This window comes from Photinus pyralis, unplaced genomic scaffold (genome assembly GCF_008802855.1).
Source record: "Photinus pyralis isolate 1611_PpyrPB1 unplaced genomic scaffold, Ppyr1.3 Ppyr1.4_LG10, whole genome shotgun sequence".
Lineage (NCBI taxonomy): Eukaryota > Metazoa > Arthropoda > Insecta > Coleoptera > Lampyridae > Photinus > Photinus pyralis.
The window spans coordinates 5,696,956-5,715,780 of NW_022170250.1; the positions used below are offsets into that span (position 1 = coordinate 5,696,956).

Here is an 18,825-nt window from a genome sequence, read left to right on the forward strand (position 1 = left end):
AACTTCAGACCCTAAACCGGAAAAAAGCATCTGTTTAACCTTATTTCATTTTACTATCGAGCCCAAGCCCACACGCATGTGTCCTTTTTACTACGTCGGACCCTGCGTAAGGAGGAAAAATGGCATACACCCAGGTTTTACGCTAACTTCCCATATGCGTTCCAAAAGCTAACCGGATTCTGCTTACATTTGAAATGGCTCCTGAACGAAAGTCTGAGACAGCCCCCCCCCCCTTTCTTACGTCAGTTGTAAACAGCCCTATGGCCAGAAGTACGGTAGTAAAGGGATGCAAAGTAAAACACTATGATAGTATAATTCGTATTTTAAATAAGTCACTTGGTGCAATAAAACCTTTTCTGTTTAAAGAAACATGGAAAATTACATGACCTTGGGAAGCAAACTCAATCTTTACGAAACATGCGGAAATTAGTGAATGGCAACTCATATCTTAGATCGATTTAAATTATTTAGTTAGCAGGGTCCCACCCCAAAGACTTGTAAATTGCCCCTCGTGCGGGATTCGACATCAATTACAGCTTTAGATGTCGTAACTAATATGGTTAACGTATTTCCCATCACCGTGTCTCACTGTGAAAGGTGTTTGTTTATATACAAGTCCGTATAAACATCAAACAATTTCCACAAGTTTAAACGAATAAGCAAACATATAAATTAAACTTCGGGCTAAATTCACTTAATCAAAATATCGATAAATGGAACATTTCTACCAAAAATAATAACAGTTTCAAACAATAAAAGTTAACGGTAAGGGATTTGAAAAAAATGATAAATTGCATGTACTTAAAAAACATCAAAATGGACATGCCTGTGTTCCGGCATCGTTTACTATTAATTAAAGAGCAGTATTCAAGGTAAAGTCGAATATCACACACACACACACACACACATACTAAACAGAAAGAAGGGGGTAGTCGAGGGGGTAGTGTAATATGCACTGACTTCGGACATAAACCTCATACTTTGTCACGTGCCTTATTTATCAATTTTATTAAACAAACAAAAGAACATCTTCAACAACTTATAAGATCCTATTGCTACTCTTAACCTACAATCCGATCTGGCGCCTCTACCATTCTACAATACCCGGAATATATTTTTCGATCAGGCTTTCGTAGTAAGGCCACAATTTCTCGATGTCGGGTACCTTGGAACTCTTCGTGTATAAGTCGTAGGTGCTAAAAACATCTTCAATAGTTAAAAGTGGCGACCGCGCGCCGACTTACTTGAACAGCTGTACCCATTTCTTCATGTCCCTGTCGTGCTGGTTTTCCAGGTGCGAGTAATTGTTACTGCTATGCCACGGGTAGAAGCTGTGGTAGCGTATCATGGCCAGTGCCTCTTGGGGTAGAGCGGCGTTGTTGTGCTTCAACACCCAGTACAGGTACTCGTCGTGTCCCCAGGACATGAGCGCGTTGTCGATACCGCAGTTGGCCTCGTATATGCCATATTTGGTGCTGAAAAAGGAAGTTAGTCTACGAGGGACACTGGAGGAGCACGTACTTGTACTTTGGATTACTCCCGTCTACGTTTTTGGCAAACGAGTGGTCACGGTACACGATGTCTTCGCTCCACTCGCAACCGACGACGAAGGTGTCACCTACAACGGCCCACTGGGGTTCGTCATAGAAAGCCATCACCTTTCCCAAGTCGTGAATAAGGCCGGTAAGATGAAACCAATCCATATCGGGATAATCCTCCCTTATACGTTCCGCCGTTTGAAATGCGTGAACAATGTTCGGTACGTCGACGTCGGGGTCGCTTTCGTCGACGAGATCGTTTAATTTTTCCAAGGCGTCTCGTATCGGCGCTTTGAAGTGGTCGAAGCGCCGCCATTTTTTGTGTTGATCTGCAAAAGCGTCCATTTTAAATTTGATTTACACATTCCAAGATCGTGGCCTTGGTAATGGCCTTGGATTTTGGTACAAGATCGTATCCTGGGATTTTTACGAGAAAAAAGGTCAGCTGGATTTCCCTGTTAAGGAGTCACCTTGTTGAAGATACCGTTAGGATGCCAAAAGGGCATTCGGAATTTTATTTAGCATAATTCCAATTTCTCGAAATTTTTCAAAATCGCGTGAATACTTTAGGAGATACCATAAGGCAAGCCAAAAGGGCACCGCTACTCTTAAAAAATGACAAATTATTCATTTCAAATTTTACAAACAATAAAAGCAAAAGCGTTCAAGTAAATAAAAAAAGGTTCTGAAATTAGTTTCCACGAAATAATAACTTTTAGGAAATTGTGGGAGATCTTGCACCATAAAAGAAGGTCACTTGTTACTGACGCAAATTCCCACCCACTCTTCATTGTCTTATGGTATCACGCGACCAATTTTCCGTTTCGAATAACAAACCGTGTACTTAATATACGATATTATTAGGACTCTTGGGTGCTTCGTAATCTTTGGAATCCTTGCTAGTCTTTAGAAGTGCTTGGAAAGCTTTAGGGGGTTTTATGGACTTTTGGCAGTTGCTAGAAGTATTTAGAGCTTTCGCGTATTTGGATCGGGGCCTTTAGAGATATATAGTCACCTAGTCAGTAGGAATTTAGGTTAGGAGTCATCTCCAGGACCTTTGCAAGTCTTTAGGAGGCGGTAAGAGTATTTGGAGCCTTTGTTAGAGACCTTAGGATTGATTCTCTAGAAATCATTAGCTCTGGGTACATTAGGAGACCTTTTTCACTACTTCTTGGTAGAAATCTTTAAGAGCTTTTAGGGTTTTCAAGATCCTCTAAAGTCCTTTAGAAGCCTTTTAGGAGTATTTAAAAATAAAGGACTAGGGGTCCTCGTATGGGTCTTTAGTAGTCTTTAGCAGCCTCTAGGTGTATTTTGGAGCGTTTTTATGGGTCGTTAATGGGCTCTAAATCTTGGAAGTCTCTAGGTCATTGCGAAAGGTCTTGACACATCCTTAAGAATCTTTATGAGCCTTTAAGTGTAATTTAAAGCCTTTACAGATGTGAAATTTTTGGAGTTTTTGAGAGTTCTTGAAAATTTTTAAAATTGTAACCTTTAGGAGTCTTTAAAACTCATAAAAGAGTCATTAGGAGATCTTGGAGTCTAGATTGGGGGCCTTAGCAGCCTTTACTTGTCTTAAAAGACTTTCTGAAGCGTTAAGAGCTTTGATAGTTTTTTAAATCTTTGTTAGGGGGGTTCAGGAGTCTTTAATGCCTTCATGTCTCGATTTGGACTTCACGAGCTTTTGAGACCTTTAGGAATCGCAGGGAAGAATTGGGCGTCATGAACCTTTAGGAATTTTTAGGGGGGTTTCGAAGCCTTTAGATAGAAAACTTTGGATTTTTGAAAAGTATTTATTAAGAACCACTTCGTAGTTTTTCTTAGAATCCTTTAGGTTTTTTTAGGATTTCTTACTCCGCGACCCTCTCTATATGGTGGATGTTGTGTAGTGGTGTTGTGTAGTGAGCTTTGCTTTAGGAGGAGAACTTCGAGTAATCGGGCTGGACGCACGACGTTTCAAGGGGATAAGGGGAGCTGATTATCAACAAGGGGACTAAGTCCCGGAGGACGGTTACCCCGGTCCATCCTTTGGTGTAGGACCATTAGGAGTGCAGTTACCGACCGGAGCGGAAAGATTCGACGAGGAGTAACTATGACTCTCTTAATTTATTTTTTTATTACCCCTCTCATGTTCTGGGCCCTCAACAGACTTGCGCCCAATTACAGAGTGACCCGCGTAATGCTTTTTAGAGGTGCCTTCGCAGAAGGTCTTAAGTTGTTCTATACTACTCCGGTATTTACCTTACGAATTAGGAAAACTGCAGGAAAACCTAATTCGGAGTAGCCGGCAGAATGCTAAAAACTGGTCTAAGGTAATTTCCATCTCTGCCACAGATGAAAAATTCACCTCAACCCAAGTTCGAACACCCGACCTCCGGATTTATAGTCCAACGCTCTACCACTGAACCATAAAGTCGGTTAAAATACAGCAATCACTACGAGTCCGCAATCTGCATTAGTGATCCTTTTAAAACTCTTTAGAAATCTTTCGAGCCTTTAGTAGTTTTTTTTGTAATCTTTAGTTTTTTTGGAAGTATTGCGTAGCCTTAAGAGTCTTTACAGTCTTTGTTATAAACCTTATCTTTAAGGCCTTTAAGGATCTTTATAAGCACTTATGACTTATTTGTTTATTTATGTATTTATATATTTATGTATTTATTTATTTATGTATTCACGATACAAGTTTATTATTAGTGCACTGTTGCCGTACTATTCCCTGAAAAGAGTACCGCATGCAGTTCGATTCTCAGCTGCTTCCACCATCTTTTGCAGACTGCAGCTCTTGTGTCTTAGCATATACGAGAAGGGGGGTCCTCTAATTTGATGGTTCTTTGTACCTAATACAGTCCGATTCTTCGCCGTATCTGTTGCTTTCTTTTTCGTGCAGACCGCAGATCTTGAGTCTTAGCATAAACGAGAAGGGGGTCCTCTACTTCCTCGGCTATGCTTTTGATGTATTCTTTTTTATACACGCCATGTATCATTCTATGAGTTCTTGTGCTTAAATTGATCCTAGATTTATTTGTTGTGTTTTTATACTGAATTGATCGTGTTTTCTATTTGTATTTATGACGTCCCTTGTGTTTCATTCTTGTTGATGTAGGTACAGCATTTGACCCGATACCTGATTTTTATTGCACGATTTGTATATTTCCCTCATTTTGCATTTATTTTTTTTGTATTTGTGTAAGTTATGCCAGGTTTTTTGTCCTTAAAAGGTTTTCCTGGTATCTCCTTGTTGTGTGTGTAATACAATTAATTTGTTCTTGTCTTTTTTTACGCACAAATTCTGTATTTTATTCAATTCCCTTCCACATTAAGTCTCACGCCCCAACACAAAATAGAACCGCCGGTAATAGTCTCAAAAACTTGGAAGTTTCTAGGAATCACTACACTAGGAATCTTCGTTGGGCGCATTCGCGACGACTGTAGGAGAGCCTCTAGGAACCTTCAGTAGCCTGCAAGAAGTCTTTAGGGCTATATCTTTTCGAGTCTTTAAGGATATTTGGAAGTTTTTAGGTGCATTCAGAGATCTGTAGCAACTTTAGGATTCCCTCAACATCTTTAAGCGCTTTTAGGAGTATTACGAACCTTTGGGGGCTTTCGAAATCTATAAATCCATTGGGAGTTTTGACAATTTTAGAATCTTTGTTCCAAAACTTTAGCCCAACAGAATAACAGCCTTTAGGAATATTTAGGAGTCGTTGGAAATCATTAGTAGCCTTGACAATGTCTGGAGTCTTTGTTAGGAGTTTTCGGAAATGTTGTTAGGAGCGTTCAGGAGATATTAGGAGTTTTTGGGCTCTTTGGTCTTCAGCATCCTTTGACCTTTAGGAGTCGTTGGGAATAATTAGAAATCTTCATAAACTTTTAAGAACTTTTAGGTGGGTTTCAAACCCTTTAAGGGTTGTTATGTGTCTTATGAGGTTTGGATTCTTTAAAGAGCTACTTTGTAGTTTTTCTTACAAACCTTTAGGAGTTTTTAGGATTTCCCAGAAGTCTTCAGGAGCCAATAAGAGCCTTTAGGAGTTTCTTTGAATGTGTAGCAATCTACCACTTAATGTAATCAAGAACTGGGATACAATTTAGTTCCTTCCCATGAAATCAAAGTTTCCTGCCGTTTTTCGCACGAAATTTGTAAATAAATTAAGATTTTGCTCTAGCATTTAATTTAATTCAATTTAATCGGCTGCAATAAACAAAACAAAATCTCCAAAAATCCATGGCCTACTATTTAAAAACCGTAAAAAATAAGGTTTTTATTTCATGGCCAAAATTAAAAAAATATATAGGTTGCGATACATCACTGTAATCAGGAAAAAGAATGCAACACATTTACATTAACATATACAGGGTGTCATTGGGTCAAATCTCAGAAAAAGTGGTTAAAATTTTTTTTGAGCACGCCACTGAATTTTAGGTAAAAATATCTAAAATAAGCAGGTTTTACCTGTTTTCTATCTAATGTGGGTAGTAAGATATGGCAACATCACTAAAAGTCAAACTTTTCGTTTTGACCTTGAATCTCAGAAACAAACGTAGCTAGTTTGATTCTGTTTGTGGTATTAAAAGTTCACAAAAAAGTGGCACAGGGTAGCGAAAACCGGAAGTCTCTATCTTTAAAAACAGCTGAGATCCACTTCGGTCTCAACCAAAATAGGACACACGGTACATTTGTCGTTTGCTGTAAAAGGTTTAATTTCTTTGTAAATCTATTTAAACTTAAATGTAAATGAGATAAGTAATTAACTTTTGGGTATTTTTAGAATAATTTACAAGTGCATATTTAAGTGCGGATCGGATATGCATGCATATTTTCTAAATCCGAAGCAATCTTTCGTTTGAAATGAATTAAAAATTGGTTCATTTAATGACAAGGTCTCAAATTGATTAAACAGAATTTAAATAACCATATGTCAAGAAAAAAAAAGTGGGGCTCAGCCGGGATTTGAACCCGGGACCTCTCGCACCCAAAGCGAGAATCATACCCCTAGACCACTGAGCCGTCTGACAAAATACCCTTTGGAGCGTACTTACTTTTCACAAATTCAACGGTTTGAAAGGTGTGCATCTCCTCGTACGTTTTTCGCACCCTCTCCTTAATCGGATCATCTTCATTAATAGAATAATCTCGAAATTTTGATAGGGACTTGTCTGCGAACGACGGCTCCGGTCGGAGCAACTCGGACGGATCGATTAGCGCGATTGGGGCTGCGGTCTGAAAGAAATCTTTTGTTATAATTATTTGGTTTCAAGTTTTTGTTATTCGTATATGTGCATGAGGGTAGGGTAGTGAAAGCAATTGTGGACGTATCGGGAACAAGAACTCTACGACAAATAGGTGCTACAAATTCGCCATAGAATTTAGATATGAAAATCCGCTACTGTCGAGTTGGTTTAGATCCTAAACATCGCAAGGATTATGTATAGCCTAAAGCCTTTAGTATAAAATCGGGTTTATGGCAATTTACAGTGATGCCTTTTGGTCTGCGTAACGCCCCCTCAACATTTGAAGCACTTACAATGAGCTTTACTTAGCTTAGCTTAGCAATTTCGAGCGAGTCGACATTGAGTTCGGCATAAATCAAGCAAAACGTGCGGAGCAAACCTACGGTTTCACCAATAGCGAGCAAGTCGAAGAAACATGCGATTTGTACCGAGTCTATAAAACATTTATATAGCTATTTGTGTATTAAGAGCGCAAAATGATATTATTATTGTCGATTGAAAGAGACAGTTGACGCGCGACGAAGGAGCGCGGCAATCTCTTGAAATCGACAATCAATTTGCGCTCGAATTATACACAAGATTTTTTCTACAATCGATCAGTTCACATATTTCCACAAATTTAAATTTTTCACTCACATCATTTTAATCTTATGCCGAAATGAAAGATGTCATTTACTCGTTGTCATTGGATACTCTGAGCAATGCATATTTGATTTATAGTTAACAATTGGGAGAGCGAGCGTTTTTTCTATTTTGTCGCTTATAAGCGACAAAGTGACATTCCTCGAAAAAGATGACGTTTGCGTTGTCAAATACGAGCGCAAATGCCTACTTTGGATATCGATTGTAGAAAAAAGAGTTTTCAAGTGATTCCAGGTGTCTTATAAAGAATTCAGATAGTTTTAAAATGAATTCATGAAGATTAGAAGATTTCAATAAGTTTTCGAAAAGATTTAAAAAAATGTCAATGTTGCAATAGGTAAAATTTCAAAAGGATAACAATAAAATTTCGAAAAAATTTCAAGATTTCGAGATTTCAAAAAAATTTCGGGAAAATTTCAATATTTCAAGAAGATTTCGAGATTTCAAACAAATTAGAAGATTCCAAAACAGTGTCAATAAGATTTCATGGGGATTTGAAAAAATAGGGAGCTGGAAAATTTCGAATATCGAAACCAATTTAAAGAAAATTTCGAAATTTCAGTATTTCAAGAAAATTTAAAAATTCTAAAAAGTTTCGAGGCATCTCGAGAAGATTTCGCAAAAATTTCGAGATTTCAAATAGATTTCTTGAAAAGTTGAAGAAATTTTAAGATTTCCAGATTTCAAAAAAAATTTAATGCAAGTTTTTTAACAGAGTTTTGAGAAGACTACAAGAAGAATTCAGGAAGATTTCACGAAGGTAACGAGAGAATTTCAAAAACATTTCGAGATATCATCAGTATTTCAAGATTTCAAGAACATTTCAAAAAGATTTCTCAAGGGGACCTTAAGAAGATTTCAAGACTAGTTTCAAGAAGACTAGAAGAAAATTACAAAATGATTACAAGAGTATTTCAGGAAGAATTCAAGGTTTCCAGAAAAAAATTTTGATAATTCAAACATTTCAAGAAAACTTCAAAAAGCTTTCTAAGCCTCGATTCAAGCAGATTTTCAGAAGATTTCCAGAAGATTACAAGATAACAAAAAATTGTAAGAGAATTTCAACATTTCAAAAAAAAAATTTCAAGATTTCAAAAAGATTTCGAGATTTCAAACAAATTAGAGGATTCCAAAACAGTGTCCAAAAATTTCGTGGAGATTTTAAGATTAGAAAAAAAGGGAACTGACAAGGACATTTCAAGATTTCAAGAAACTTACAAGGCTACAAGCGAATTTAAAGAAGGTATAGAAACCGATTTAAAGGAAATTTCGAAATTTCAGAAAAGTTTCAAAGCATTTGGAGATTTCGCAAAAATCTCGAAATTTCAAAAAGATTTCTAGAGAAATTTTAAAATATCCAGACGATTTCAAGAAAATTTAAATTCAAGATTTCAAACAGAGTTTTGAGAAGATTACAAGATTTCAAGAAGGTAGCAAGAGAATTCCAAGAAAATTTCGAGATATCAGTATTTCAAGATTTCAAGCACATTTCAAAATTTCAAAAAGATTTCTGGAGGAGATATTTCAAGAAGAAGATTTCTAGAAGACTAGAAGAAAATTACAAAATGATTACAAGAGTATTTCAGGAAGAATTCAAGGTTTACAGAAAAAAAATTCGATAATTCAAAAATATTTCAAGAAAACTTCAAAAAAATTTCTAAAGAATTCAAGCAGATTTTAAGAAGATTTCCAGAAGATTACAAGATTACAAAAAATTATAAGAAAATTTAAAGATTTCAAAAAATTTCGAGAAAATTTCAAGATTTCAAAAAGATTTCGAGATTTGAAACAAATTAGAGGATTCCAAAACAGTGTCAAAAAAATTTCAAGGGGATTTCTAGATTTCAAGCAGACTTTTGAGAAGAGAATTCAAGATTTCAACAAGGTAACAAGAGAATTTCAAGTAAATTTTGAGATATCAGCATTTCAAGATTTCAAAGAACATTTCAAAAATATTTCTCAAGGGGATTTTAAGAATATTTCAAGAAGATTAGAAGAAAATTACAAAATGATTACAAGAGTATTTCAGGAAGAATTTTCTAGAAAAAAAATTTCGATAATTCAAAACTTGCAGTATTTCAAGAAGTTTCAAACAAATTAATAAATGTAAAAAGTTTCGAGGCATTTCGAGAAGGTTTCGCAAAAATCTCGAGATTTCAAGAAGATTTTTTGAAAAGTTGAAGATATTTTAAAATTTCAATTCAAGATTTCTAGCAGAGTTTTGAGAAGATTGCAAGAAGAATTCAAGAAGATTTCAAGAAGGTAACGAAAATTTTAAGAACATTTTGGGATATCAGTATTTCAAGATTTCAAGAAAAGTTCAAAAAGATTGCTGGGGGAGATATTTCTAGGGGATTTTAAGTATTTCAAGATTTCAAGAACATTTCAGAGTAAATTTCAAAAAGATTTCTCAAGGGGATTTTAAGAAGATTTCAAGGATACTACAAGAAAATTACAAAATGATTAGAAGAATTCAAGGTTTCCAGGAAAAAATTTCGCTAATTCAAAAATATTTCAAGAAAGCTTTAAAAAGATTTCTAAAGGATTCAAGAAGATTTCCAGAAGATTACAAAAAATTATAAGAGAATTTCAGGATTTCAAACAAATGAGAAATTTCAAGATTTCAAAAAGATTTCATGTGGATTTTAAGATTTGAAAAAATAAGGAACTGACAAGAAAATTTCAAGTAACTTGCAAGGCTACAAGCGAATTTCAAGAAGATATCGAAACCGATGTAAAGAAGATTTCGAAATTTCGGTATTTCAAGAAAGTTTCAAGAAAATTTTAAGTAATTCTAAAAAGTTCCGAGGCATTTTGAGAAGATTTCGCAAAAATTTCGAGATTTCAAAAAGATTTCTAGAAAAGTTGAAAGAAATTTTTAGATTTCCAGACAGAGTTTTGAGAAGACTACAAGAAGAATTTAAGAAGATTTCAAGAAGGTAACAAGAGAATTTCAAGAAAATTTCGAGATATCAGTATTTCAAGATTTCAAGAACATTTCAAGGTTTCAAGAAGAGTTCTGGAGGTGATATTTCAAGGGGATTTTAAGATTTCAAGAAAACTAGAAGAAGAGTTAAAAATGAGTTTTATTGGTAGAGAAGGATGTTCGTCACAGAATGAGTGTGAATTAGAAAATAGAAACAGTACGAATGAGGTTGTTGCTGGAGAACCGTGGGATAATGTGCGTTTAGTCACCACAGGGTTAAAAAAACCACCAGTAACTTTTCGTAAGGTGGCTTTAAAATTTGTGAATGATTCAGATTAAGTCGCGGCGCAATTTGCGTCGAGCCGCGATCAGTAAAATCAGTCGCCCTATAAATTACCGCAGGGCGACTTTGGATTTTAGGAAAGAATTGTTACGGTATGAATTCGCGTTGACCCGAGCGCACGAAGGTTGTTTTGGTGACTTTCAAACACAAAAAAAGACGTGTGGATCTAAGTAGTAAAGTCATAAACAATAAAATACATAAATAAATTGAATTGTGTCCGAGTTTCAACATCGATGCTGAAATGATAAATTTTGTAAATGAAATCCGCGTAAGTGATTGCAATTAGGTGATAAATATCAATTGAACTGCTATAAATCAATAAATCTAAGCGACGTTTTTATTTAATTTATCGTTAATAGTGTTAGATCTTAAAAAAATGAATAACTAATTTTGTATAAATAAATACGTTACAATTGCGTTCTATTGACTGTTGATTGTAATTTATTTGTTGTTTACTATTGTTAACTACCACTTTTCTAAAACGAACGAAATAATATATTGCTATAGTGATTATCTGCAATTCCTAAACAGCAACCGATAGTGATGGCGTGATTACAGCACATGCATATCCCAGTTTTTTGCGAATTGGCGAAAATTTCAATGAGCATGAGAATTTTCTTCCACTTTTCGATCATTACAGATTCACAACTATATTAAGATCACCAATGCATATCATAATTCAATTTTAAATGCCAAATATCAATAATTCAAATATGTAGACTTACACTTAATATCCTCATTTTAACAGTTTGCAATTGTTTATAGATCAATCGACAAACACAAAACACTCACTAATGTTGCGATCAGGCGTTAGCAACATTTAAACAAACATTATCGCTTTTGATCTGTAAAATGGAAAAGGCCATCGCTACGGTTGGGTAGACACTAAATCACTGATAAAATAAGGTTAAAGTTTAAACAATCCAACGCAAATATGTACGATTATTTACGTTGTCTCTGTCGTTAATTGGTTCATTGTGATATGGCGTAACATAACTGGGAAGTAAATATAAATGTTATGGGCGCAAAAAGCGAACTTAATTAATTATTTTGCATTAGTCCAATATAGGGTTGAATTGAACGGAAAGGCCCAACATAAAAACCCGTGGCGTAATTGTGTATTTTTGAAATGTTGATATCAAATTAGACTAGTTGATAACAGGCTTTGTTCATTTAAGGAATAAACAAAGCTTCAGGGATTTATAATTATCGCAAAATGCACTCTACGTACAATGGCGACTAAATGACGCCGACCCTTTTCCGAACATTTCTGCAATTTCGGACCGATTTTGAAACTTTGTCAACCATTATATTGTCGTCGTTCTTTATCCGAGGACGTTTGGGGATATTCCAGAAATGAACGTGACTTTCCAAAACGCCTGCCGACGTAGGGAAAATCTAGTGGTATTGACATCGCAATGACCCTTTTCGCAAAAAAAAAACAGTCCTGATAAATCACTGTACATTGGAGCGATTAAAATTTCCCGATGCATATTCATTGAATTTAGATCTCATTGAGGAACACCCGGGATAAATTAATACGAATCGGTATGTAAGGGATTTTTTAATTAATTGATAATTTCGTAACAGTTACAAGACAAGCGAATTCTTCGAGATTTCAAAATTTTAAATTCCAGGTGTGACTTACCTACCCAAATCGACATCTACAATATCCCAAAATTCATTTGAATAATTTAAATCCGACGTTATTTTAATACAAAAACTTGATAAGACAAAGTCACTCCACTCCTTTCTCATTTGAGAAAAATATTATTCTGAAGTCTCTTACATGAGGTACAACAAATACATTATTAATAGGCCGGACGTTCTCCAGTCCAGACGGTATCTAAGGTCCTGGATACGGTAACCTTAAACTAAAGTTGTATTTCGAGATGAATGCCGCTAACTAATTTAAAACTTCGGCATGGACCTCTGCAATGGCACTTAATAACACTCAAAAATGGCAGATTCGTACACTAAAAGAGTTTAAAGATCGAATTACCTGTTTCTATATGTAGCCCAAACTAAGGTACGCGATTATAGGAAATTAAAACTGCCCTGACTAAATGCAGAGATCAAAGTGATGCTAATACCATGAACCTGTATGGACTTAACAAAATGCAAAATCAGCAAACCTAAATCAAGAGCCTATTTCCTTCATATACAGACTAACACTGTTTAAAAATTGCTGATATAAAAATTGTGCCACTGTTGTAAAATGACAGAATTGTATTTAAAGGTTAATGTGTCTCCATATACGCCAACGGTACTTTTCGTTTGAAATTTTGAAATCGGGCATCTCAAAGGACTAAAAACTATTAAAAACAACAGTTCAAAACATCAAAGGCACAAGGTGTCAAACGGCTTTAGTAACGTCAGGAGGGCACAAAATGGCACCCGAAAACATTAAAACGTTAGTTTGGGGCTTCAGAACTTAAAGTTTCAGTGCTTGGGGAGTTTTCATTTCTGAAGGTGGTACAAGGCGAGATACATTTTTATTTCCAAACTTGAAGGCACAAAATGGTAATGGGATTTTAGACTTCGGAGCTTTCTTAAAAATAGCGCCCAAAATGCAGGAATTATTTTTACCTAGAATCCCTAACGCTTCTATAACCTCAAAATTTTATATAACCACTTTTCAAATGTCATAAACGTCAAACCAATAAATACCAAAATCTAAAATCGTCAAAACTTAAAACTTTAACGAAACAAAACGCCATACGTCAATATAAAAAACAAGTATAAATTGTGCAGAACTCTTGTGCAGATAAAGCGCATTTTTTAAAACCGAAATAGCTTTTGTTTTGACATCGCCAATGGATATATTTCTTGCAGACGTCTCAATCGCCCTTTGTGAGTACTCTCTTCCGACAATCCGTTCTTCAGGTATACGGTAATATACCTGATCACGATAAGAGGTCGAGGAACAGGGCTATGGTTGGTAGAAATTGATTTCGCTGAGATCCTTCATTAGAGTACCATGAAGAATAAAACTAGTTCCACCCCCCTCCCCCTCCTACCCGTACTTTGATAAGAGCACAAAAAGAAGGGCAGTAGTTGGTAGAAAACGGTTCCTTTCATTGAGACCTTGAATTAGAATACAATGAGAGATCAAATTAATTTTTACTCCCCCCCCCCCCCCCCCCTCAGGCCCCCTCGCTCACTGATCTCGAAAAAGAGTCGCACGGGAAAGTTATAGATTGTACAAACCAATTTATTTCGATGAGACCTTTCATTAAAATACCATGAAGGGTAGAGCATGTGTTTACACCTCCCCCCCCCCTCCCACTAAAGGCATGCGTATGCAAAATCTGAGACCAATTGGTGGTCGTATGTAAAAGTTAAGCACGTTTTACTTTCAAAAACAGCATCTCAGGAAATAATTCGTGAGGGAGGGGGGGCCTTTTAGACAGAGAAATTTGATGGCCGTCTGGCACACCTTCAAGCTATATGCTACCTACTGCAAAAAATTCCAGGACTCTAGGACCATTCCCCTAGAAGTAGTTAAAAACGATAGAAGTGGGTCCGGACAGACGGACGGACAAAACGCAAACAATGGCACATTTTTTTTAATTTTTAAAAAATGCGCTAAAAAGTTAAAACGTTAAAACAACACACACAACGAAGGCGCAAAACCTCGAATCGCAGTAAAATAATAATAATAAAATAAATAATATTAGATCCTCTGCCCTAAAATTTATGCCGATTAAGTGCGCTTCATTTGACAGCAGACACAATTTAATCAGACGAGGTTTGCTGCAACACAGTTGGGTTTATTTATGAGAAAAATTACCGTAGTATGGATGGATGGGTCCAAAATTACCCCTTTATCTTAGGGTTATGACACTCAACAAAAGCACGAATTAATTGTCTTTCACCCTTTTACCAGTTGCCGTTTTATTTATAATGTTGTGAACATCTCGTATAAACAAATTAGATACACAACTTTGTTTAATAACCTGGTTTTCCAACGTAACTAGTCACTCCAAATAATAACTCAATGCAATTTGTTTGCACCTTAGATCCAAACGCTTTCGTGGTAACGATTTAAATACGAGCGCCACAAACCAATAATCTACCGAAACGAAAATGTCTCCTTACTTGTTAATAAGATAACGCTCCGCAATGTTCACGGTTGAAAATCAGCCGTCCATTAGTTTTCGTTACCCTTGTTGCTTAAAAACCGCCCCTTACTATTTGTCCTGTGCGAAAGGGCACCTCCCACTGAATATATAGAGTACGTACGACAATGTATTCGTCGCAAATCCTCGGTTACGAAGCGAACGCTGCGGTTATACGGCTTTCGGTTCGAACTTTTAATTAACAATGAAATTTTACGCGATCTCCAAAATGGCGTACACCATTCACAATATTCGCCGCTTGGCGAAGAATTTCGTCTTATGCGATCTATAAATCTCCGCGCCCACGATACGTAAAAATTTGCATAACTTTTCTTCGGAAATTCTAGTAAGAATCTTACTCTCCTACCAGATTTTTACTTAAATACCTCACCGAAACTTAAATTCGAAACTACTCCCATTTTTCGACCGCGGAAAGCGTGCCCTCTTAACCAATTCAAATCACGCATTTTCATCCCGTGATGTCCATTATCCTAGTAGAGCAAGGTCAGCAGAACACAATTAAACATATTGCATAATTAGGTGCTAATTTGGTGCCAATTAAATGCCTTATTCCCGAACTAAATGCTCCTTGTTTAATACATGTTCTGCAAGGTTTATAATTAAAAAAAAAAGGTGCATTTAATTCGGGAATAGGACACTTAATTAGCACCTAATTATAGTTAGTTCACTTTTCATTTTCTTGGGTTTTAAAGGTAGTGCTCTGCTGAGTTCATATGAACCTGGCAGAACATGTAATAATTTTTTTAAAAAAGGAGCATTTAATTCGGGAATAGGGCACTTAATTAGCACCTAATTATGCAATATGTTTGATTGTGTTCTGCTGACCTTGCTCTGCTAGGTTCATTGACGTACCGGCTTTTCGCAAAAGGAAACGCAAATTTTGAGGTCTGTGAGATCGTGACAACACTGTGACGTTTCGACTCTTATCGACTTGAACACTTGTTCTTATCTTAACGCGGTTTATTTTCTTGAATATACTTACGTTCTGTTCTTCTTCTCTATGAAGCGGTATAAGTATAAAATTTCCTATTCCGGCAAATTGTAAATTTACCTACCTGTTACATAAGGCACAAAATGTTATTGCACATAGCGTTAAGGTACCAAACGTCAACTCACAAAACATCTAAATGCCACACGCTGGTTACGAGACCTCAAAAACTTCGTTGAGTTTCAGAGCTTTTTTCTAAACATGAAATGAGGTCCAAAACACTAGAACCATTGACGCATCCGAAGCCACAAATCCTCAAAGCTTTTCAGATGTCAATGTGTCAAAACGTCAAAACTTCAAAACGTTGGATTCGGGACCTTAGAACTATTGGGATTTATGCCATGAAGACTTTCTGGTCAGAATGTCACAAAATGGCGTCCGAAATACTGACATGCTCTACTCAAAACGACCGAAAATGTGAAAACTTACCGTATAAAATCTTATTATAAACGCGAAAACTGTGGTTTTGGCACTTTAAGAGGTAACGGATTCAGGACTCGAGAGTTTTAGAGCTTTTTGAGAAAATGGCACAAAATGGCGGCGTACAATTATCCTCTACGCACCCGAAACCACAAATAATCTTAAATAAAACCTAAAAACTCAAAAGATTCAAATTTCAAAACGTCATTACGCCAAAGAGTCAAAACATCAAAATTTAAAAAAAACACCAAGAACCAAAATCGTCGCAATTTCAAAACGTGAAGTCACGGCGTCACTGTCAAAAAGCCAAAACGTAGGTTTTTGAACATTAGGACGTAATGATTGAGAAGCTTCAAACCTTTTTTCATGAAGATGATACTAAATGCGGTTTTTTACTTCGATACTGCGAGATTCTGAACCCTTCAATAGATCACGTGACTTCAAAACTTTGAAGACCAAAACGCGAAAGGAGATGATGGCAGAAAATGGCGTCCATGGGCATTTTTCACTTCGAAACAGAGAAACAATTCCGAAATTGTTAAAAATATTAAACCGATATTTTTGGCATAATTTACTGTCCCATCCTGTACAAATGAATACCACAACCATTTAAGAATTCTCTTACGTCATTATAATCACTGAATATGCGAGAAGGGGAAATGTATATAACCGTAGGTTCAATTACTCTAAATTTGTAGGTATGTCAATTGTCAAATTGTCAAAATGTAAAGCAAGGGGGCCGTTTATTTATTTACAAATGGAAATCAGCTAATAATAATAATAATAAATCGCCTAATGTTTTGTGTTTTTGCCATATCACACTTTTAGATTGAATAATGGCGGTGAATACTCCTGCAGAAATTGTTAAGGTCGAATCAAAACAAGAAGACGAAATCAATTCCTGGCTTCACACCACCGTTTATGTTAACAATGAAGTTTCATCGATAATAAAGCAAGAGGGGGAAGCAGAAGTGCGGCAACAACCCGAACGTACGTCCAATAATGAAACTGGCACGAAGAACCTTAAATGTGACTATTGTGATTATGAAACCAATAATAAGCTCTACTTAAAGCAGCACCTGTTAAAGCACAAGACGTCTAAAGATTTCAAATGTGACGCTTGTGATTACGGTACAAATGTTAAACATAGCTTTAAACGGCACCTTTTGACACACAGCAATTCCAAAGATTTTAAATGTACCAATTGCGATTATGTGACAAATAATGAAGACTATTTGAAAAAACACCTTCTAAGACACAAAGTTTCCAAAGATTTTAACTGTACCAATTGCGACTACAAAACCAGTAGTAAATCCTGTTTCAAACAGCACCTTTCGACACACAAAATTTCGAAAGATTTTAAATGTACCAGTTGTGATTATGAAACTAATGTTAACAGATACCTTAAGCGACACGTTATAAAACACAAAGTGTGCAAGAGTTTAAGATGTGACCTTTGTAGTTTTACGGCAAATAATAGGTGGCTTTTAAAGCGTCACCTTTTAAAACACAAAATATCTAAAGATTATTTATGCGGCGCGTGTTCTTATGCAACAAATTATAAGTACCACTTGAAACTACACATGTTGACGCACAAGGTTTCAAAAGATTTGAAATGTGACGCTTGTGATTATGCAACAAATTTTAAACGGAGCTTTGAACGACACCTTTTAGCGCACACCAACTCCAAAGATTTTAAATGTGCCAATTGTGATTATGAAACTAATGTTAAAAAATACCTTAAGCGACACGTTATAAAACACAAGTGTGCTAAGATTTAAAATGTGATCTTTGTGGTTTTGCGCCAAATAATAACACTAGACATGTAAAGGTTTTGTATGTGGTGTGTGTTCTTATGGAACAAATTATGTACCACTTGAAACTACATCTTTTTACACACAATGCTTTAAAATATTTTAAATGTGACGCTTGTAATTACGGAAAGAATCTTAAACAGAGCTTTGAATTGGAATTGGTGTGTGTTAAAAGGTGTCCTTCACCTTTTAACACACACCAATTCCACAGATTTTAAATGTGCCAATTGTGATTTTTGTACAAATAATAAGTACCGCTTAAAGCAGCACCAGTTAACCAGGTAGCTTCAACAATAAAATTGTTATCATTTCTTTCTCAACTTATTTGTACCATTGACCAACATTGAACCATATTCTTACTGAGTGCCCATTGTTGGTTCAACAAAGGCAGAATTTTCTTGTGGGAGAGAATATGAGGGATATGATGACAAAGGAAATACTTAACATCCTAGAGTTCTTTAAGCGATCGGGATTAACGGACCTACTTTGAATACCAAATAATAAGAGGTGATGGCTAATGACCTTGGTTGTCTATGCCTAAAATAAAAAAAAAACACGATCAAACTTGAAACAGCTTGAACCATAATTGTTAGGTCGGTAATCAGGTTTTCACATTGCATTTTACCCCAGTTCGGGCAAAGAGAACATCTGTTGTAAGCGAAGCTTGTTGGTCGGTCTTGTATGACTTTATAAACAAATGGCAACACTGTTTATAATGTCAGAGTGATGAAGATATAAGATGGCGCCTATCAAATTTTTGTAATATGTCGGCCTTCATGATTTATC

At 35.9% G+C, this 18,825-nt stretch overlaps 1 protein-coding gene and 1 non-coding gene across 2 annotated transcripts; both read right to left on the reverse strand.

Moving 5' to 3' along the window:
• Nucleotides 1-987: 987 nt before the first annotated feature.
• LOC116161183 (inositol oxygenase) lies at nucleotides 988-11,554 on the reverse strand. Its single transcript, XM_031474432.1, has 5 exons — nucleotides 11,401-11,554; nucleotides 6,573-6,753; nucleotides 1,522-1,867; nucleotides 1,245-1,475; nucleotides 988-1,196 (listed from the first exon to the last, which is right to left on the reverse strand). Exons 1-5 carry the CDS (start codon nucleotides 11,413-11,415, stop codon nucleotides 1,088-1,090), a joined length of 882 nt encoding a protein of 293 aa, XP_031330292.1. The 5' UTR covers nucleotides 11,416-11,554; the 3' UTR covers nucleotides 988-1,087.
• Nucleotides 6,469-6,540, reverse strand: Trnap-ugg. The gene has a single exon. It is a non-coding gene; the product is annotated as a tRNA-Pro (tRNA).
• Nucleotides 11,555-18,825: the final 7,271 nt, after the last annotated feature.